This window comes from Myripristis murdjan, chromosome 5, assembly GCF_902150065.1.
Source record: "Myripristis murdjan chromosome 5, fMyrMur1.1, whole genome shotgun sequence".
Taxonomy (NCBI): Eukaryota; Metazoa; Chordata; class Actinopteri; order Holocentriformes; family Holocentridae; genus Myripristis; species Myripristis murdjan.
In genome coordinates this window covers 11,028,253-11,050,596 of record NC_043984.1, presented here as the reverse complement: position 1 = coordinate 11,050,596, position 22,344 = coordinate 11,028,253, and the positions used below count along the sequence as shown (strand labels likewise).

Sequence of the window (22,344 nt, the reverse complement as noted above, 5' to 3'; positions counted from 1 at the left end):
CTGTTTATTGCTGTTATTACTATTTAAATATAGTTTTGACTGCTGCTGTGACTACTCAAATATTGTCTTACAATGTTTACTCCCAATTATTGCACACAAACACACACTGCTGCCCTCATTAAATTCAGTTTTAATCTGTAGACAAAGTCAGTCAAAGCATTGAAAGGTGTGTGAATTTCTTTCATGATTTATCCTCTGCCTGTCAGTAGTGCTATTGGCTACACCTGGAAGTGCCTGCTTCCTATATCTTGCTGTTCATGTATTATTTAGCCACTTGTCATTCATTATTAATATCAGGCCCTTTCATCTATCATAAGCCAACTCAAGTCTCACACACGTGTTGTCTGAGAGGAAACAGAGGAGAGAGAAATGTCACCAGTTAACTAAAACGTGTTCTCTTCACGTTAGAAGGGAATATTTCAAGCCTTTTTGAGCCTGGAGAGAGAAAGACAGAGATACTGCACAATGTAGGAAAAGTGGAACTAATGTGCTGTAATAAATTGGTTTATTTTCAGTATATTTGCTTGTTTGTTGGACTGAAGTGAAAAGAAAGAGTAAAGTAAACAGGATGTTCCCTCTAAGAGCAAACATGAGAAAGATGCGTAACGCTGCTGCTCACACATCTGAAAACCTGACTGCAGTCTAATTAAAGAGATACACAAAATGTGCATGGTGCGTGCCTGTTTACACTTGAGATTAAAGGTCTGTGCGGATCTGTTTGAAGACCGCACCCACCCACACCCGCATGATTTCACACCGCACCTGCCCACGACCCGCAATACCAATGTACGAAGCCCGCCGTCAGCCTGCAGTCTGCCCTCCACATCCTTCCTGCTCTCTGTATCATTTATAGTACATAGCCTAAATATCTCTTGATCTTAAAGATTCTAAAAAAAATGCGGTCTATCATCAACTTCCAACATCAAAATGAAATCAAATATCAGATTATTTTATCTTTTAGGCAGTTGTTAGCATGTCAAAAAGATGGCTCGGGCATGCTAGTCTATACATTTTCCATGCGTGTGGCAAACCTGGGTGGACTGGAGGTGTCTGTAACGGACAAGAAGTACAAATTTTCCCCTGCTTGTTTTGGACAGTTTTGTATCCCCCACATTTGTGTTTTTACCACAGCATCACTACAGCATGCAATCACAGACAATTTCCGGCCCACGACCAACTAGTGTCCAGCCCACAAAACAAATGTGCATTACAACATGCCCCTCCTCCACCTTCTCCGCACATATCTTCTGCAGGTCCTGCAGGAAGGCCCGCCCCTTACGTACATCTAGTTCAGATCACTGATGACATCAGAAAACTGTAATCTCCCTGCAGAAATTAAATCGAGTTGTGTGTCCAAAAACTTTGATATCCTAAAGTGAGGAAAAAAACAACTAAAATTTAATCTCTGAACTGAGCATGATTGTCAACAGCCTTTTAACTTCATATAAAAATTACTCCGTTTAAAAGGCTATAATGGGTTTTATAGTATTTGTGGGGCAAATTACAAGTCACAGTCAAAGTAAGGAATGTGCTCTTGTGTGCTTCTATGCGGCAGTTCACAACACATGTATGTTACGAAATGTCTTCTTCAAAGTGGTGCAACAACAAGAAATATCACTAAGGAGCTCCCTTGTTACATCAGTCATTGGCAGAGAAAACAATAAAGTACAACTCGCCATGTTTTATGGAAATTATCAGCACAGTTTCGAATACATCTTTGACCAGTGCGTTTGGTTGGCTGAAATTTCCCATTGTGCCAAACCAATTAATTTTTTACAGCTGGTTCTGAGACCTTTGAATATAAATGTAATGCAGAGTATCTTTATGTTTCTGGTAGCAGGTGTGTTTCCATGCTGTGTGTGATGTTAACAGACAGCATGTTCAAAAAGCTTGAAATAATGCTGTGTTTGGTTGCTTAGTCTTTTTGAGATGGCAGTGCAGTTGAGTCGAGACAAAATGCTAGAACTATCTGTGCCTTAAGACCACCCCACAGATTCTTCATATAGTTTTAGCTGCCACCGAACATGCAGTGTTATTGAATAAAGTCACTGCTCATAATGCATTTCAACAAGAAGAAATTAGCTAATGAGACAGTAATGCTCCGTTTATTCATACAGAGGCAAAAGCCATCCATGGCCACTGCCCTCTCAGAATGAAACCCATGGGGATTTCATAAGTAGCTAATTTGATATGCTGATCCCTTGATGTACTCTGATGCGAATCTCCCTCGTAATTTGCCAGTGATGGGCACTATACCAGGAACATGTAGGCCTATTTGCTATGCACAATAATCCAGCTTTGGAATGAGGTCTAGCCAGCCAAAGACTGAGGATGTGTGTGGTTCAGTCGGGCTGTCTCTCTGCAGAGCACAGCTGAGCAAATCTTTATTTGCTGCTGTTTGTGTGTGAATGCATGAATAAATGCGTCTGTGCGCGTGTGTTTGTGTTTGTGTGTGTGTGCGTGTAAGTGAGTGAGTGCCGGAGTGCCAACCATTGCTGACAGGCAGATCAGCTCTCTCTGATCACATCCCCCCCTAATCCTTCCATCCATCTCTGCCTCCCTCCCTCCCTTCCTGTCTCTAGCTCCACATCTGGGTCTTTCTCCCACTCACGTGCACAGACAGACGAGCTGCACACTCACAGCAGGCTTCCCCTCACAACATACACCACACACATACATACATACATCACTGCACTGCTCAGCTCAGCTTTAGGTTGGAAATTGGAGAGAGCAGGGAGCGGGTTTCTGAGACTGCAGTAATTATCTGTCTCCATTGCCATCAGTTAATTCATTTACAGGAGCTATAAGTTAATTCATCCGTACTATATTAAACCAGACCAAACTTTACTGGCACTCTCCTTAATTATTGACACCACAACAACAACAGAAGCTATGAACCAACCCATGATCAACTTCAGAGCATTGTAGATTACAGTTTCATGGAGCGTTTTTGGATGTATGTGTGCATCTTTAAGGTGGCATTATGGAATGGTAGGTGGGCTTGTACTAGCAGGGTGAGATGAATGCATTTGACAGCAGGAGATGGAGACCAGGCCAGAGAGAGAGAGAGAGGCAGGGGAGGACACAGGAGTGTGGAAAGACAAGGAGATGCAGTGGAGTGAAGGAGAGCCTAATGGTCTAGTGGAGCGAGAGAGCATCAGAAAGAAACAGAGAGGGAAAGTGAAAGGTAGAAAGAAGGATAAAGAGGGTGAGCACGTGAGAGAAAGAGGGAGAGCCAGAGAGCATGAGCACAGTAGAACAAAAACAGCAAGATTGAGAGGTGGGAAAAAGAGCATGACAACAATGAAAGGAGAAAATGAGAAATGGGGTGATCTAGTGAGTCATTAACAGACACCTGTTCATCTTTGTTACCGTAAAGACAGAGAGCTTGTAAGAGATAGGCATCAGCAGAGCCAGGCTGAAAATGGAGGCAGACAAATGCAAGAGGAGTAATAGCAGGGAGAGAGAAATGAAGGGGTGAGAGAGGGCTAGATAGAATGGGATTGGGGATGAAAGCAGATGAAGAAAATGACAAATGGGGTAGAGAGATATGGAATGAATAAGAGAGAGAGAGAGAGATGAGAGGCAGGGATGCGAATTAAGTAGCCACAGTAAATGGGTTAAATGAGCACCATCCTCCCTTGTGGATCCTGCTATAGTCCAGAAGTCTAAGGCAGAGCTGAACCACAGCATAGACTCAAAGCGATGCTCTGAGCACAGGCGACTATTAGTGAGCACAAAGCATCGCTAATACTTTGCCATAAAAAGTTTCCACCACTCCAGTTATTTCAGAGGAGAAGGAATTGTTTCAGTGGTGAGTTTTAGGTGTGTTACCTGGTACGAGTGCCTTTTCAGCCTTTTCCTGCCTTTTCTTGAATAAAATATTCTTTTCTGATTGTCTGTTGATCCTTGAATGCGAAATGAATGCCCCCCTAAGGGGCCAATGTAATATCAGAGAATGCCAGTGTTACTTGTGCTCTTTTCCAGTACTGCACAGGGTCATGTTGTGCCATCTTGTCAAGCCATCTTCACAGATTCTGGAAGTGATTGTTTGTGTTTTCTGTTTGTTTGTTTGTTTGTTTTATTTTTCTTTATCAGCAGAAATAATCTTGCATTTAGTTCATCCATCCATCCATTTTCCCTACCGCTTATCCTCGTAAGACCTGGACAGGTCGCCAGTTCGTCACAGGGCAGACAGACAAACAAGCACCTTCACACACACATTCACACCAAGGGGCAATTTAGTATCTCCAGTTCACCTGACCCGCATGTCTTTAGACTGTAGGAGGAGACTGGAGCTCCCGGTGGAAACCCATGCAGACACATCGAGCACATGCAAACTCCACACAGAAAGGACCCTGGCCGGCATTTAGTTCATCGAACTCTATTTGATTCCACCTCAGGAGTAAGGATCTTTCAGGAGCTGCTGAATTGTGCAACTTTTCTCTGCTAGAATTGTGTGATGATGTGATGGATGGATATGATACCAATTCAGTAGCCCATTGTTTTAAGCTTTATCTATTCCCTTTGTGAGTGAATGATTAACAGAGTAATTAATCTGTATGGTCATGTTTTTTTTTTTTTTTGTTTTGTTTTTCATCATTCAATCTTTTAATCATCTAAAATAATGTAAATGAGAGGAACAACCTAGGTGACTGGCACAAAGTTATACACTGCAGGGTTTTTTTGTTTTTTTTTTAATCAATCCCTTAGGATTAAGTGCCAAACATGGACATCACGTCACATCCAAGATTTTTCCAGTGCCAGTACAAAGGAAATTAATTGGAAGCAACAATAAATATCAGATTTTTTGAATGGGCCTTTTCCTAGACTCACCATTTTGCTACTTACTAATCCTGTAAAGAGAAATGCCTCATAGAAAAGGAGAAGAGCAATCTCTCCATCAACAGAAGCTTCAGTAGACCAGACAGCAATGCAGCTGTAAGACATGTTTTATGTTTTTATAAGGGGTGTGACTCATTTTCTCAACTGGAAACCTGCTGTGGTTCTGCTGTTATCACTGGTGTTACTGCGTTCTGTGCGTACACATAAAACCAAGATGGGTGCTGTAAGTCAGGCAACTTCTCTGGGGGATGTCAAAAGTTATTCTTGGAAGTGTAGGGAATTGTTAAGTGAATGAGGCAGGTTGATGAAGAGTAGGTGTAACAAAAACAGGAAATTGTAACATTTGTTCCCAATACAACTTCTAGGGCACATTTAGCATCACAGATTTTCTTATATACTGTATAATGGTATAAAAGTATTCAAGATGGAATTTTCCTTTTAAAGCACAGGGTCAACCCCAGATGGGTGACACTGGAGCTGGAAGGGATTCACTGTCCTGTGATATACGCACAACGTGGCAGATGCTTGCCATCACAGGGAATTGAACTCAGGCCTTCCAGTTGAGGGACAGTCACCATAATCGCTAGTCCACCCTTCCCGACCCTGAATTGTCACAGTCCTGATATACAGAGATGAAATTTCTCATACTTTCTTGTGGCATATTGTCAGCTGGTTTGCTGCTTCCTAGCCAAGATCAGTCATCCTTTCATGTCCTGGAAACCAGTCACACATTCTTACTTGTCTTGTCATGTATCACTTGAACGGTTTGATTACCCTCATCCTCAGTTGTACCTGCACATCATCCTGTTTAGACTTTAATTAATGGCGGTACCAGCTGCCAGGGCAGAGGGAAGTCAACTCTGTGTTTGGTGTGTGTGTGCATGCATCTCACCTTTCCTCACTTTATCGCTCGCTTTTCTTTCTCATTTCTCTCCCTGACCTCACTTGCTCATTCCTGTGTGCACGCGAACACACACACACACACACACACACACACACAATACCCTGTGCTCAAGGGGCAGAAAGACATTTCTGACAAACGGGGGGACCTTTGTGTGTGTGAGTGTGATGAATTGTTTTAGCATGCAGCTTGCAGGGTGTATTGATGGCTCGCTGTGTCAGACTAAGAGTTTCATTTGGGCCTCAGGAAATTTTCCACTGTTGGTTTTTCCACTCCAGGTGATTCATCAAGAGGGTGGTAACTGTGTGTGTGTGTGTGTGTGTGTGTGTGTGTGTGTGTGTGTGTGTGCCCACCCAGATGCTGTGCATGTCTCCATGTCTGCCCCTGCTTTTCTGTATTAGCATGTGTGTGTTTGTGTGGACGCCTGCACGGTGTCTGTGTGTGCACATGCGTGCCTCAGTGTGTCTGTGTGTGTTTAAGCAGCTGTTTTAATACAAAGCTATAAGTCATACACTCAACAAGAGTTAATCCGGTCTTGGTGGAGCTTGTTGGCTCAGCAAGACTAGCCTATTGTCTCTCTCTCTCTCTCTCTCTCTCTCTCTCTCTCTCTCTCTCTCTCTCTCTCTCTCTCTCTCTCCCCCTTCCTCCCTCCCTGATTTTTTTTTTCTCTCTGCTTCTCCTAGCACAGCCATCAACACAGAGCATAGTGGTACTGTACACTACAAAGAAATCAAGTGCCATATTATGTACAATGTATTTAAATCTAAAAAAGGAAGTCCAAAGGTAGTGTGCATTAGTAATATATATTTTTAGACTCACCAGGTAGGAGGTTTGACAAGTTAATTATGGTGTTGAGGTCCTGCCATGCAGCTGAAATGATTGATAAGGATATGGTTTGCACTTCATTATAAATGTGTCATGAATTTACCAGCACTTTGTATTGTATCTGTAATGAGATTATGAATTATGATTGTTAAGCACTGTGATAATAGATGATTTTGTAACAGTGCTTTTCAAGTTTCTGGGGCCTTAGCCAATTTACTGCTGATTCAAAACTAGTGATTATATTGGCCAATATGTAGCCTGGAGTTTAAGGCTGTTTTGCTTAGTCATTATCAGTTTTTAACTTTAAACATCAATTTCTACAGAATAATTGTTGGACTTGGTTCTGAAGTTCCTCACTCTGTTTATGCATTTTGTCAAATAATTGGATACTTACTCTCATTGTAGAATCAGTTCCCCCCTCTGCCACAGGTCAACAGGTTGTTAAAAATTCAAACCTCACCAAACACATCTGTGCTTCAGTTGTTCCCAGTTGTAGGTTAAGCATGCATCGGCCCTCTGCCACTGGTCCGCTGCTGGCTTGGTGCTCATCAAGGGAATGCAAATAGTGTTAAAGTGGGATTTGTACATTTTGTCCAGAGGGTGGTGCTAGAGGAAAGGTCATGGGGTCACCAAAGTTGACAGGGTTCTGGCCTTTAGTGCCACTAAATTTGATATCTTACAATCTGTTGAGCAGGTTGCCATGACATTTGGTGAGCACATTCATGCTTCATGCAAGAATGAATCGTGTTCATTTTGGATTCGAGTGCCCATGATTGTCACATTAAATGTCTTTATATTGTATTTTTTCTTTTAAAATGTCTGTCAGTATGCACAGCAAGCATTGTTTTCCCAAGAACAAATTTCTTTCAGAACAATAAAAGATAACATCTGTGAGATCGGTAAAATTCGGGAATACAAGTGCTGAGGTCAGTAGCCAGATCTGAGCTAAACTTGGCCTAGCTTTACCTGCAGTGTCGGACTGAACATTCAATCAGGCCACAGTGGAGCCTGTGATCTGTGCATTACTTTAGACTCTTGATAGGTCTAAATTGTCACACTTGTCTGGTGACACTTTACAGACCGCTGAAGGTTAATGCAAATACTCACTCCCTTAGGGTCAATATTTGAGCTTGTCACAGAGTGCAGTTAATCTGTTCACACCAACTTGTACGGTTACACAGAGAACTGCGTTTTTAATCAGGATACTCGTGTAACTTAGTTTTCGGGCAACGCATGTAAAAGTGATAAATCTGTAATTTGATAACTGGTAAGCTCAAATTCCTGATTAAGATGCCCATTGTATTCTAATAACAAAAAGGGTTCAGTCTTTCCTCTGTGGTTTTTGCAGCTGTGGTGCTTTTGAGCGGCAAGTCTACATTTGTCATTTGCCAAATCTGTTGCTGTTTGGGCCCAAATTATGATTCAAGTCGAGGTTCTAGTATTAAAAATGTTTTAATCATCATATGATCATCACTTCAAAAAAACACTGGACTATACCTTTTTAGTTTTAGATAATAGAAACAAATTACAAGATTTATTTTGATTTCACATTTTCTCTTGCTGTGGTGGTAATTTCCTTGCTGTGGTTACACACCATTGCTAATACAGAGTACAGAGAAAAACTGGGGTTATTGTCACAGGTAAATATCTTAGTCTGTCAAACTCAGGCTTACACAGTCTGATGTTTAAAAAAAAAAGTCTCCTTTTGCTTGTTTTTCACAGATGGACATCACAGGTGGACAGCTAATTGATAGTAAAGGACATTCAGATTCAGGGCATCAAAGCTGCATGAGAACAGTTAAATCCAAATAACAACCAGGATATAGCCAATAGTGAGGATATTCTGTGCATGTAAATGTACAAGTTGATAAAACACGCCTTATTTGGATCACACCATGGGTGCCAAACCAATGAGAGGTTGGCATCAAAATGTGTAAGGGCTATGAGCTCTTTTCCTGTTCCCTCCTTACTGTTCTTTTGTTTGTTTGTCCACAGTATCTTGGGAGGACTCAAGTGCATACAACAAAGTATATCAATAAACACTTGATTGATTGTAAGGAAACCCTGCCCCATTCATTGTGGCCGCTTGCATCACCCCTGTCTGTGGCAAACGTGAAAGACCAGGCAGCAGCAGACAGCTCAGCTGATGTGGCTGCAGTGAACATTGGCACAGTTTGACTCTGCGGTCTTAAACACATTTAGCTGAGTGTGAATAGATGTTTCCTGTTGGGTGGTGATGAGTAAAACGGTTGTTGTCTCCCTCGCTGAGAAGAGAGAAGAGAGGTTGTCTTGGAACAGATGCACACAACATACACACACATGCATGCATACACACAACAAGTACCATTTTTACAACCAGGCAGAGGTCCCCACAGGCAGATATAAGATGGAGAAATAGTCATGTAGACTGATGGAAAGATGGAGAGATGTGATCACAGACCTTCATGTGTTTATGTCTCACTAAATTAATCACAACACAGGCAGACTGACTGGCAGTTTTGTGTTGGTGTGGGTGTGGTGTGTGTGTGAAGAGAGAGAGATAAAGAGGAAGAAAGAGAGAGCACGTCCACCATTTACAATTTTTGAGTCCAGATCCTTTCTTCCTGTAGTTCCATGTAGAAGTCCATACAATTTATAGTTAATTTCTTGCACAACAGAAAGTGCTCACTACACTGTAACAATTTTGTGTATGAAAATATATGAAAAGTCAAATTTCATTCTCATTACAGAATGGGCTTGAAATTATCCTGGTAATTTTTTTTTGTTGTTTGTTTGTTTGTTTGTTTTAAGTTTAAGTACTGTAACTTTTTGTTCAAGTAAGAGTTCTGTTCTACATTACAGCATTTTCAATGTGTAGATTTAAAATTGCCACAGCGGCAATTAAGCACAACAGTTTAGTGGTGGGAACTTCTGTGGTGGGTGTTAACCTTTATTTAACTAGGTCAGTCCCATTAGGGGGAAAAATCATGACCAAGAAAGCAATGTGAAGGCAAATTAACAGACTACCAACAAACTGTTTAGTGTTTAAAGTCAAAATGTATTAGATGTCTCTTATATAAAGAGGTAAAACAATGTGTAGAATTAAATCCTAATCAGATTTACATTAAAAACAGAGTAAAGGGTCACAGAAACATGTATGGCTCTGTATGTTAACTATCCCCTCTATAATCAAATGCAACTCCTGCGCAGTAATCAGGCACCAGCTAAGTTTTGAACATCTGTTCCCTTTTTCTCTAGACCAACGACTCGGCCGAGTTTTGCAACAGACAGTACTCCCAAACCGCCTCTCATTCTCAGACCCATACCACAGCGGCAGCCGCAATAGGGCTCCCAGCCCCAAACCTCCAGAGATCCCAGCACCCGTTCCTCCTCCTCCCAGCAGACACAGGCCCAGGGCTTGCCCCAGCATTCAGCCCACCCTCAGGCCCAGGCTGCAGACGGAGGGGTGCCTCCTTCTCTAGCCAGCACCCTGGAGCACATTATTGGTCAGCTGGATATTCTCACTCAGGTAAGCAGAGGATGTGGCAATCTTCCACAGCAACAGTACCCGTACTATGAGACATAGAAGTTCTGCGTAGTAATGAAGATAAATCTGTGCAGAGGTAGGCCCACACCACAGTTACCCCCTCTCCACCAACAAGACCTAGTGCTAGTACCAGTTTGAATTTTGCTCAGCTCGCGAACCCTCTTTGCTTTTCCACTGGTGGAGCTGGCCAGATAGCCACGTCCTTACGTCATCATATACGTCTCCGATTTCCCAGCAATGCATATCAGACACATATTTGCTGTCACTGTCCCGGTGCAGCAAGCAGGACGTAGGTGGTAAAACTATGTTAAAAGTGTCAGAAGTTGATATAATCTCTAAACAAGCTGGGGTTAAAACTGGTTAGTTATTAGTGATGCTTCACAGCTTATTTGAGAACTGGTTTGAGATTTGGCACCAGCTTTGAACCAGTTCACAAACTGGCTTAGTGGAAGAGGGGTGAGAGTGACACCTGCCTATCGACCAGTTCACGCTGAAATGTTTGTCTTGCGTGGTATTGTGTATTGTGTGTCATAGTGTATTGTGCATTAGAAGTGTCTTGTACCCACAGTAGTATGAGGTTGTGTAGTTGCTTCCTTTTCACCTTGTTTTCACATGAGGGTTTGCAGTGCTTGATAATATTGTATGGGCTCATTATTTCTTTCATTATTTCTTTCCATTCTGTTTCTGTTTAACAACAGACAATAACTAGAGGGAAATTTGCACATCACTTTTCTGGCAATAGGCATAGGAAAACCATTAGGAACAGGGAACATCCACATACATATCAAGTCTTTAATTTCTTCTTAATATGATATGTACATATAAACTTTATGCAGAACACATTTGTAGTATGATGCAGGTGGGTATGTTTCACTGACTCAACAACTAGCCTTAACCTAACCTTACCAATTGCCACCAAATGTTCAAGCTTAGCCCTACGTTTCACAGGAAGGACAGAAAAAACTCTCATTTTGGATAATTTCCCTCATCTTTCTTTTCTTGGACAAGAAAAAAACACGCACACAGACACAGCCCTGGCTGAGTTTGGTTCAGCTGTGTTCTCTGTGTGAGTGATCCTGCGGCTTGGTTAAGGCCAGGCGCAGTTTGAAGCCAGACCAAACCAGAGCCTGCGAGATCAGGCCTAAAAATAGGCCCTCGAACAAAAACAGAAAAGCACAGCAAACCAGTGAAGAGCCAGAGTTCCACTTTTAATCAATTTATCTCCTCGATTTGACTTTATGCACTTTTGTTTAGCCTTATGAGTGTGGTCAGCGAGGATGCTACTGAGGAAGCCTGTAAAGCAGCTGTTGTAGAATAGAGGTACATTGCTTTGGCATCATTTCTGGCACACCAAAATTTAGAAAACTAATAGAATTTAAAATTTATGATTTAGCTGACGCCTCACTCCTACAATGACTTACACGGACTTGGGCTATTAAAATCTGAATTTTCAGTCATTTCTGTGGACAGAGGAATATTTTGCATAACACCAGCAAATAACTTCTTTGTGTGACAATATAGAATAAGCAGAAATTCTACCTGGTACAAAGAGAAAAGTTGAGAAAAGCGAAGAGCACCCAGGTAGGGAGAAAATGGTTAAAGAGCAGAAGAAACAAGCAGCATGGGATAGAAGGAAAGAGGCAAGGGTATAGAGGACAAGAAACAGGAGGGGAGAGAGGGAACATGAGGAACGTGTTTAAAGGGGGAGGAATGGGATGTGTGTGGGGGGCGTGTCGGGGGGGGGGGGGGGGGGTTATGAATGTACCCCTAGCAAAGACATCATTCATACATAAGCACTAGAAGCACTCTGCTTCCTCTCTGGTAGTAGGTCTAAATGTTTAATGGACCTGCACTTACCACAGAAGGCTTGAATGCTGTGTTTTTGCTTTTGTCGAACTGCATCTCTTTCCCTGCCTCTGTCTCTCTCCTCCCCTCCCTCTCTCTCTCTCTCTCTCTCTCTTCAATCTCTCATCTCTCTCTCCCTCTCTCTCTGACTCTCTGACTCCCTCTTCTCCATCTCTCTCTCTTCAACAAAGCTGCAGTTCAGCATATGGGAAGCACTTAATATTGGTCCAGGGCAGCCAGGCGGCTAGCTAACCCTTCCTAGAGGGAGCAATGCCGCCACCCCCCCACCCCCCCACCCCCCGCCTTCACTGGATTCACATTTTTTTCTCACCCCAAAGCCAATGAACTACCGTCCCCTGGTTGTCACTGCCAGAAAATTTGTTCATCTCCTTTATAAAATCAGCGACAGTGGTTTCCATGAAATCAAGTTCAGGTCTTTGCAGTATTTTGTTTCTTCTGTCTGTCTTCAGCTTTGGGCCTCACTAAATGCAATTCTGACCACCTACAGCAATATTTGATCCCCAGCTTCTCATGGAAAACACATTTTCCCTGTGCACGTGGCTTTGCAGTGATTTGTAATAGTTGTCACACTAGCATAGCTGCAGAACTGTTCCAGAAAGTATTATTCTTATACATTAAAGTTGTTTGATCTTAAAGGAACTTCAGACCTAATGCTCGAATAAGACCTACTACTGGTGACTGGGCTCTTCAGCCCTCAGGGGAATCCATGCCTCCACTACAAGTTAGACGTGGCACCACCATATATATACATCATAGTGTGGAAAACACAACATTTAAACACTCATTTAAACCGCTGGAAAATTGAGCTGTTTGCAGCATAATCCATCCAGGAAACAGTGGCTTTGTGTATAAAATTGATACACAAAGAAAAGGTCCCGCTAAAAGACACACATTGATTCATTTAATGTACTGTAGATTGGAATACTTGTGGCATGCTTGATCAAAGCACAGTTTAACACTTGATGTGCGTTACTCTCACAAGGCACCCTAAATATTTTTGGGACAAGTTCAACCGATTTTTGTTGCCGCTGACTTTTGAAAACACTTATACCCGGGAAAAAGTCGATTGGTATTTCACCTTCCACGATAAACAGTGACTTGAAATACTCATGTTCTCATTGTTAATTTCTGGCCAAGATGGAGACTTTCATCCATTTCAACCATCGCCCAGCCACTAGAGACTGGGCTGACAAAGCGGCATTATTTATTTCTTCACTATATTCCTGTTCGTTCTGTATTATTTTTCACTATTACAGCTCTTTGTAACTCTAATCATCCAAGAGGCTGAGAGGGAAGAGATGAATTATTCATCGTCAGACTGAAGCTTCCAAAGCCAGTTTGCTGTGTTAGCTGCTTTTGACTTGTTCCCCCTTCCAACCCCACTCCATCTCTTTTTCTTTATCTTTCTCACTTATAATTCATCTCTTACACGTCATCTAACACTAGGCCTACATACCCACACTTATCCCCTTCTTTTGTATTCTCACTTTCTCTTGTAATTATTGCTGTATCTGTTTCTCTCACTGTCTCTCTCTTAATTATGAATCATCTCTCTCCCTCTCTCTCTCTTTCTCCCTCTGTCTCTCTTTCTTCTCTCTGCCTCTCTCATTTGTTAGTCCTCGTCCAAACTATGACATGGCAGTGACCCCCCTCCTCTACAATAGCAGATGAGACTATGATTTACCAAATAGCAGCACATAAAACCCTCTCTGCCATTTGACTAATTGAAAAAAAGTAACAAAGTGTTTTTACACTTGGATCTTTTGAAATAACACATCTCTCAAAAATGCTGCCAGTCACCACACTCAAGCACACAGCCATGCACATCCCACTTTGTAAATCCCCAAAATTACCAGAGCACCCACCCTGAGGACAGCCTTTTCCCACTAAACCTGTGTGTATGTGTGTTTATGCGCACAGAAGCTTTTGTGCTTGTGCGTATGTGTATTTTTGTGTGACCTCGGGAAATCAAGAATAGATAAGGACAGGTGTTATATGTACCAATCCTGTTACCGCAGCTGTAAGTGGAGCTACAAGTGACCTTAAGAGAAAGTGAAAGGAAAATGTCCTTTTATGTGTAAATAAAGGTGTAACTCACGACAGTTCCTCTTTCTAGATTAAACCACTTTCTACAATAAAAGTGAAGCCTCTAGGTTGTCACAAGCCTGTAAAGCACTCACTAACTAACCGCCTCTTTGAAGAATTTCAGTGTTTTCACAGTGGTGGTTCTGATTTTAAGCAATTGGAAGCTGTAGTATTTGCAGTGCTCATGGAGAATGCAATCATTTCTGTCAAAATTGCACTCAGGACATTTCATGTATTTCTGACTATAGAGGGAAGCAGTAATAGAGCTGTTTAAAAGGATTTGAAACCAAGTTCATGACGTGTAACTTGCTTCCATTGCCACTTAGCATGCAGTAATGTTAATACTAAAGAGACACTTTTACTCTTAGTTCAGTCTGCAGTAGCAAATAGCATCACATTTTTTTACACCTGATAACTACACAAAGTGGTGAATCTTTTACAGCATTTTTTTTTTTTTTTTGTATAATTATATTTTACTGTTTAAAGACCATAACCTCATATTCCAACATCTTTTTTAGCACCATTTAAGTTGGTATCAACTTGTGCTTATTTCTCCTTTCTTGTCTCCTTGGCTAGTACTCTGGTTATTCCAGAGTTCTAATGACCTGTACCTTTTCATCCTAGTAGAGCAATGAATAAACATGCTGTATGATTTAAAATAATTTTACCTGAAACAAATCAGTATTTCTCCACTCTCTGAGTCAAGTAGGAACCTGATCAATAGAATGCAAATCAGCAGTTTTATCATCGGGTAACATGAGGGTGTATTGGAGGCTGCGGCTGGCAGATAGCTAATATTTGGATTTGTATTAGTCTTCTGCTTGGCACTCCTTCCAGGTTATTAATGTTAGTGCTTGCATTATAGTTTAATTCTGGGGATTAGTGTGATATGGATTTTACTAGCTTGTGTTAACGCACCTTAATAACTCACTTTTTATTGGAAACAAAATGAGTATTAAACTGTACCAATAAAAAGTGAAGACTAAGAGTGAAGACTATCTTACACTATCACTTAACTACCAGTCTGTTGTTCGACTCTAGTTTGTTCTCAGCACATTGCAGTTGAATATCAGTGTGTCCGATAACTTGCATCACTAACTCGCTTTTGAAACATGGATAGTCAGCTACGCCAACCGTCACCAGCGTCAGCTCGTCTTTGTTTGACTTTCAGACTCTGTTGTAGCACGAGTCATACCACAGCTATCAGACTTTTGTAACACAGGCCAGTAACGCTCAGGGCGATGGAGAGTATAATGTGTTCTGGAGAGGGAAAAAACAGCTAGTTCTATTTTTAGGAGCAAAAAGATTTGGTTTCTACTCCTGATGAAAACTATAGGCCCGTATAACGTTCCCTCTGCCTGGGGACACGAACATGCACACGTATGCAGGGCTGCGCGCACACACACACACTCCCACAGAAACACCAGTAGCTGGGAGGAGCACTGGGTAGCCATATCAAGTTGGCAAGATAAACAGGGTAGTATTGATCTAGAAAACAGAGACAGGGCAAGGGAGGGGGAGGGGAAGAAAGAGGAAATACAAGCCCTGTCTCTCCCCTGCAGCATGAAATAGCAGTCGACATTATCTAGCTCGATGACCGAGAAGAAAACACCACTCGCCTACAAGTTATGGCATACGTTTGTATATGCTCCATGTATCGGGCTTTATGAGATTATCTGAGGATAAGATAACCTTTGTCAGTCATTTCACTACGGTGTGTTTACATATGTTCATGCCAGGTTGTGTGTTTGTTTGTGCATTATGTGTGTTTCGTTATATGACTCTATGGGGTCATTTTAGGGCCACGACAGCCAATTACTGATTCCTGCTGCGCTGTCCCAGACTGTTACAGACCTCTGCATACTGTAGCAACATGCCACGTGCTTGCTGTGTGGCGCATTTAGATATGGCTTACTACCTGTGCCATGTGTTGTACCTTCCTTCCTAGCCTGTCTCTCCGTAGCTCTCTTTCAATTACTTGCTTTCCTGCTCTTTCACCCTCTCTTGCTTTTACTCTCACTCTCTGTTTGTGTTTTCTCTCACTCTCAAATGTCTCTCTCTAACTCAGTAAGAGTAAGGAATGCAAGGGTCAGGGCCAAAGTGTCCTAGCACTGTACCTGTGGCTATAAAATGACCATGTAAGAGAAATTCAAGAAAAGGAAATGAAATAAGAGCTAAGTATAGAGTGTTCCATGTTGTGCAGACCGCAAAAATATCACGTTTACAAAAAAAAAAAAAAAAAACATATCCCGGATCCAAAGGTCCAGAAGTGTGTTTGACATGTCTATCATTCAGCTCATGATCAAAGCCTGTTGCACTGAACACTGTGTCCTCAGGGTTCATACTTTACATCAGGCAACCTCAGTGCCTACATGCATGTAATTCAATAAAGCACACATTTCAGCTTAACCTAAGATTTAAAGGGTCCCTCCCTCAATTGATTTTCTGCTCACCAGACTGATCTAAAGATGGCACTATGAGGATAAATAGCTGGTTTTCCATGATGTGTCATGTAAAACACACAGACTCCTCTGTGCTCTCTGCTGACAGAGGCCTATCTGCTCACACACAGATACGATCATTCATAACCTATACAAAAATGTTTCCTATGAGAGGGATATAGACTATTTTATGAAAATGCAAAGACATACACTCTGACCTGAATTCACTTTCATCAGTGCAGAATGTTCTTATTTGATTCAGCTGACTTCATTACTAAGATACTCGGGGACATTTTTGGTATGAATTCTGTCACTTTCATTTGTCAGTTTCAGATTTCTTTTTTTTTTCTTTGCCTCTTGTCTACATTAGTGAACATGCAGACCTTCAGATGTTCCAGATTCTTGTTTTACAAAATAATGCCTCAGTTGACATTAAGATTGACATGGATCTATTAAGGTTCAAATATTTGTGCCTTTTTAGATCCATTTGCCTTAGAGAGTTATCTGCTTTGCATAGCATCTAAAAGTTTCCAATTCCTCCAAAACACAGCGCTGCTCTAAGAAATTAAATAAATACAAGACAGCCTCTAATCAAAGTGTTCACCAGAATGAGGCTTTCTTAATGAATAGACGCACAGAATTATCAATGAAATGATGTACAGTGCAGTTTGTTTATCCGTCCATCACATCTCAGAAATCACAGATTGGATTTTGACATAACTTGGGGGAAATTACATGTCTGACTGCTGTTTTGGTGCTTTTTAAAATTACACTGATTATCCCAAGGGACGCCTTTGTGCATTTGTTCATGCACCACATGCTGTATTTCAGACACCACATTGTGAATAAACATATTAATTATGCATATCACCGCTGCGTTCTGCCATTTTCAAAATTACAATGATGCGACTAAGGGAGCACCTATAATTGCAGAGCCATACAAGGTGATATATGTTACTGGTTGGTCCATTGGTAGACTGCATCTTTTGTGGGACCTGTTGGTGCTTCATTGATTCCAGTGGCATGAATTCTTTTGGAAGAAAGCTCTGATTCATCCAAAATCACCACCAGCGTTTTTCTGAGTGGGCTCTCCAGCACTATAGCTTTGTTAGTTTGCCATCGCCGGAGCAGAGTCTCCACTGTGTATGCACCTCTCACTTTAAGGTCAAGTGGCACTTTCTGATCTGCTTTTCCATGAAGAATCCCTGCGTTCAAACATGTCAGAATCACATTTCGTAGAAGTCCTCTGATTCTCAGCACCACATTTTCATGCTTCTTTTTCATTTCTTGAATAATTCAAAGCAGAAATGTAGTTTTTTTTCTCTCTCTCCTGCAGATTTCTTTTGTTGTTTGGGTTTGCATGGCTTGTTCTTTAACCTCCTAGTCTTCCTGTACATTTATTACTTCTTGGTTTTGTCAGTACATCTGTGTATAGTGTCACTATTGGCGATGTACAGGCAGCTGACAAATTAACTGTTACCTGTTACCTTCAAATTGACTAGCATTTTTTATCAATTGCGGTCAATTTGACACCAGTTATTTAAAACTCCTGAAAATTATGATTGTAAAAAATTGTTACCCAAGTTTATGTGTCTGATTGACTGTCTAAATAGCCCTTTAAATAAAAACATATCCCCACTCACCCTTCTTGTACATCAAAGTTCTTGAGGGAATCACGTTTTTCCCTCCCAAATGGTTAACCAACTCGTAGTGCAAGAACCAGTACGGTTCTCACATTACTACTATCACTATTAGGTATGGTTATGTTCAGTTAGGGTCCTAAAGCAAAGGGAACTTTTTTGAAGATTATAAATAGCATGTTATAGTTGCTCAGTGTCATCCAAAACAGTTAAAACAAATTTGTGTAAAAAGTTGATATTTCTTTACGCAGCTGAAATAGCCTGGGGTCAAACTGACCCAAAGAAACACTGATGCATACACATTGAAAACATTGTCATGTTAATTTTAGGTTTACCCACTTAAATAACAGAAAAAGTCATTAAATACGAAGCAAAAAATTACGTTAAGCATGTATTTAAAGACGTTAAACACTGAATGGTGTCAAACCCAAAGATAACAGGATGGCTACAGGAAATACCTAAATAAATGTCTGAGTAGGTTGCCAGTCATCCAGGTCATGGTTACCCACACAGAGTTGAATCGAGATTGACTGGATTTATTTTTAGATTCTAGTTTCACTTCTCATCATCTTCAGTTCAGACAGATAAGTCCTGTTGATCTCGGTTCCACTCTACGTGGATAACCTAAATAGATGAGTGGAGATACAAAGTGGAATGGTCTCTTCCAGGATGGCATGAGGGCTAACTGATGGGCTAACTTTTGTTTAAAATGATGTAAATCATTTGCTATGGCCTTCACAGTCACCAGATTTCAACCCAGTTGAACACCTATGTGGACTAACAGCACATGTTTAGACATCAAAACACCAAATCAGGCAATATTTTTTGGACAAATTGTGGTCCATTGGAGTTCATGAGACTTGCAGAATCTATGCCAAGGCACACGGAAGCTGTTCTGGCGGCTCATGGTGGCCCAACACGTAAGACACTTTATGTTTGATAGAAAAGACTATTTTGGTCATCTTTTCCTGATGGTACTCTTTGAAATTATCTGACAGCCGTCTTACAGTAAGTGTTACAGCCAAATGACAAGTTGAGAAGGCTGATTTTAAATACATAAACTTTCTCTATGCTAGGGGTGAACGATAGTGGATTTTTGCCAGTATTTTCCAGCTCTTTTGTCCAATTGCCAATTCCAGTACCAATATATGTACTTTTTTTTTTTTTTTTTTTTTTTTTTGCACCTAATTGCAGAGAACATCAAGGCTATCCTGTAATGGAATCAACGTGTTACGCCTACTCTTGCCGGGATGGCCCACTAACAGATGCAGATCGTCAACCAATCAGGCGTGATTAAAGTGTCATCTTATCAGCAGTCATATCTGCAGAAATGTTCATTCAGGCCAATGCCAGCATTTCACTTTAAAGCCTTTATCGGCCAATACCGATGGTGTGCAGATATACATCTTGCATCCCTACTCTATACATTTTTGTGCTTTGGAGGAAGATAATCTGTTGCGTATACCATGCTGGTTACACACACACTGTAACACACGCACCAACTCATACACAGAGCAAATGCTGGACACTGCTGGACAAGTGTGTCAGACTGGCATCATGACCTACACATTCCCAACCTGCACAGGAATGAGTCTGTGTGTGTGTGTGTGTGTGTGTGTGTGTGTGTGTGTGTGTGTGTGTGTGTGTGTGTGTGTGTGTGTGTGTGTGTGTGTGTACATACATATATACATATATAAAGTGTGTTTGTGCAACTGTGTTAGAGAGAGAGGCTGCATGCCAGACACACAGACTCTCGTGTTACGGCTCAGGCAGCAGATTTCTCCACAGTAATAAGTTGGATTGTCTTGCTTGCACATCTATCTCAGACACACACACACATTCTCTTTCACACACACAAACAGCCATTACACGGTCATTACTGTCAGGCTGACACTGTGCAGCCCCTCTCTAACATGCTCTTTCTCCCTCATCCATCTCCTTCTTTCTCTCTCTCCCTCCCTCCACTCTCTCTCTCTCTCTCTCTCTTCCTTCATGCAGACTGTAGCTATCTTGGAGCAGCGGCTGACACTGACAGAGGACAAGCTGAAGGAGTGTATGGAGAACCAAGTGGAGATTGGTCTGCGTCTACAGAGCACAGATCAGGCCTAAAGATGGTGACAGGTTGATGCTATGTTTACCATCGGGGTTACATGGGTGTCAGATCAACGGCGTTGACAGACACAGCAGAGCCCTAATGGTTTAGAGTGGTTAGAGTTTAAAAAACACTCCAAATATACAAGCACATGCGCAGGCAGTCTCACACATGCATGTTTCCCTCTGGGTTTAAGTGAACACTTTTACTGATTGGACTTGCAATGCACACTTAGTGTTGCTGCTGATGCATTGTGTCTTGTTATGTTACAAAGAGATATCACAACTGAAGGAGCTGAATATTAGAGAAGTTGTTCCGCCAGAATAGTGCTGAGAGCAGGCTCTTTTCTGCTGAGTAAGGACCTGCTGCCACTAGTTGCCGGGGCGGGTGTGTGTGTGTGTGTGTGTGTGTGTGTGTGTGTGTGTGTCTATGTCGTATGTCTGTGGCTGTGCGCCGGGCATATGCAGGGGACCTTTGTACTTGCCTATGCATGTGTGTGCATGTTTGTATCTCTGTGTGTTTGTGTGCATGAGTGTCTCGGGTGCCACATGTGCAAGATGCTATCGTGTCAGTGATTTTTTTTTTTTTTTTTTTGTTATCTCTTAACACATACACACATCTTAAATGTCAGTCTTGCACAGTTTTTTCTGTGGACATCTCTGTTTAGTTGCACTAAAGCTAGGAAATGAATTAAACTGAAATTATTTGGAAATGAAAAGAAAAAAATTGAGCCTCCTTTTCAGTGTTTTGAGTGATTGTTGAAAGAGGAAGTTGTTAACTGATTGCTGAATTGAAATGTGACCTTACTCACTGCGTTCACTCCCAAAGGATAATTAATTGTTCACAGCAGTTTATTCATTTACATGTTCATCAGTAAAAAGACATGATCTCAACATGACTTAGCAAACTCACACCAGTAGCACAGATCCATTACCGTGTCTCTCTCTTTTTTTTTCCTTTTTTTTTTTTTAAGAGTTCAGAAAACCTGATTGTTATTAGTTTGAAAATGAAGCTTTTATATTTCGTCTTTTTACTTTTTTGATGCATATGTAACTTTATATTGAACAGTAAGTTAAGTGTTTTGTCTTTATAATAAATGTTTTTTAATCATATCTGAGTATTAATGATTTTGCAAAAGGATTCTGGTTCCTTTTCTTTGACAGTGCGGGGTCTTTCCATGTACGCCCATGTGTGACAGAGAGAGAGGGAGAGAGTTTTGTTTTCATAATCAGATCCAATTTGACCATCTCACTGTGGTACCTTTAAGAGGACCTTCCCCATTCAGATTGGTCCACAGAGCCTGTGTAGTTGCTGGTGAAGTCACGACTTTCCTGTCTATATTGTCCTCAATAGAGATGTTAAGATCTCTGTGTCGTCTGCAGCTCATAGCCAGTAATTTCCACTCCTTACTTTGCCACAGTTTGAAGTGGGATTTAATGTAAAAGTATGGCTGTGGCAGCTCGATTTCCCAGCCAGGCTTGTGCCCAAAATCCTTACGTTCCGCCCCCAAGTAATTTATGTGGTCCCGTAACCTGACTACTGATCCTAGATCAGTACTTTTATTTTTAGAAGCTTCAATGAAAATGGACCCAAGGCTGCTCTTAAGACGCATTCTGTGATTTCTCTTGAAAGAAATCGAGTTTGGCCGTCAAAAGAACTGCTCATTCATTTTACATTTCCTTGAACAAAGGTTGTAGTTATTTACATACCAAGCTAATGAATCACACTGAGTCATAATTTAGACGGCACACTAACTCACAGAGCAGCATGGAGTCATTAACGGGGAAAATATTGACGACTGTTTCTTTTAAGAGCCAGCTCAAGCTCTGCGCTGATGGAAAAAGAAGAAAAACAAAACCGGAATTCTGGAGCTGTGCTGCCGGGCCCACTCTCTTCCTTCCTGTCTGGGGCCCCGAGGACACACACACACACACACACACACACACACACACACACACACACACACACTCCTTCCAGAGAAAACGGCTCCCTTTAGTGTGGGCCTCAACCAGACTGCCTGCCAGGAGCTCTAGTGGAGGAGAGGAGGGGCTGAAAGAGTGGGATCAATAACTGCTAGGCCTGACGGTGTGTGTGTGTGTGTGTGTGTGTGTGTGTGTTTGCAT

At 41.5% G+C, this 22,344-nt stretch overlaps 1 protein-coding gene across 4 annotated transcripts in view; it reads left to right on the top strand.

Annotated features, from left to right (window-relative positions):
- poc1a (POC1 centriolar protein A) overlaps window positions 1-21,333 on the top strand; it is a 44,538-nt gene extending 23,205 nt beyond the window's left edge. For 3 of the 4 annotated variants that reach the window (XM_030052447.1, XM_030052445.1, XM_030052446.1), the window contains exons 10-11: window positions 9,809-10,079; window positions 20,128-21,333. In XM_030052447.1, the coding sequence (XP_029908307.1) occupies window positions 9,809-10,079; window positions 20,128-20,255 (399 nt within the window). In that variant the 3' untranslated portion in view covers window positions 20,256-21,333. Of the gene's footprint in view, window positions 1-4,278; window positions 4,399-9,808; window positions 10,080-20,127 lie in introns of those variants that run through there. The other variant, XM_030052448.1, reaches the window with a different exon arrangement.
- The last annotated feature ends 1,011 nt before the right edge of the window (window positions 21,334-22,344 follow it).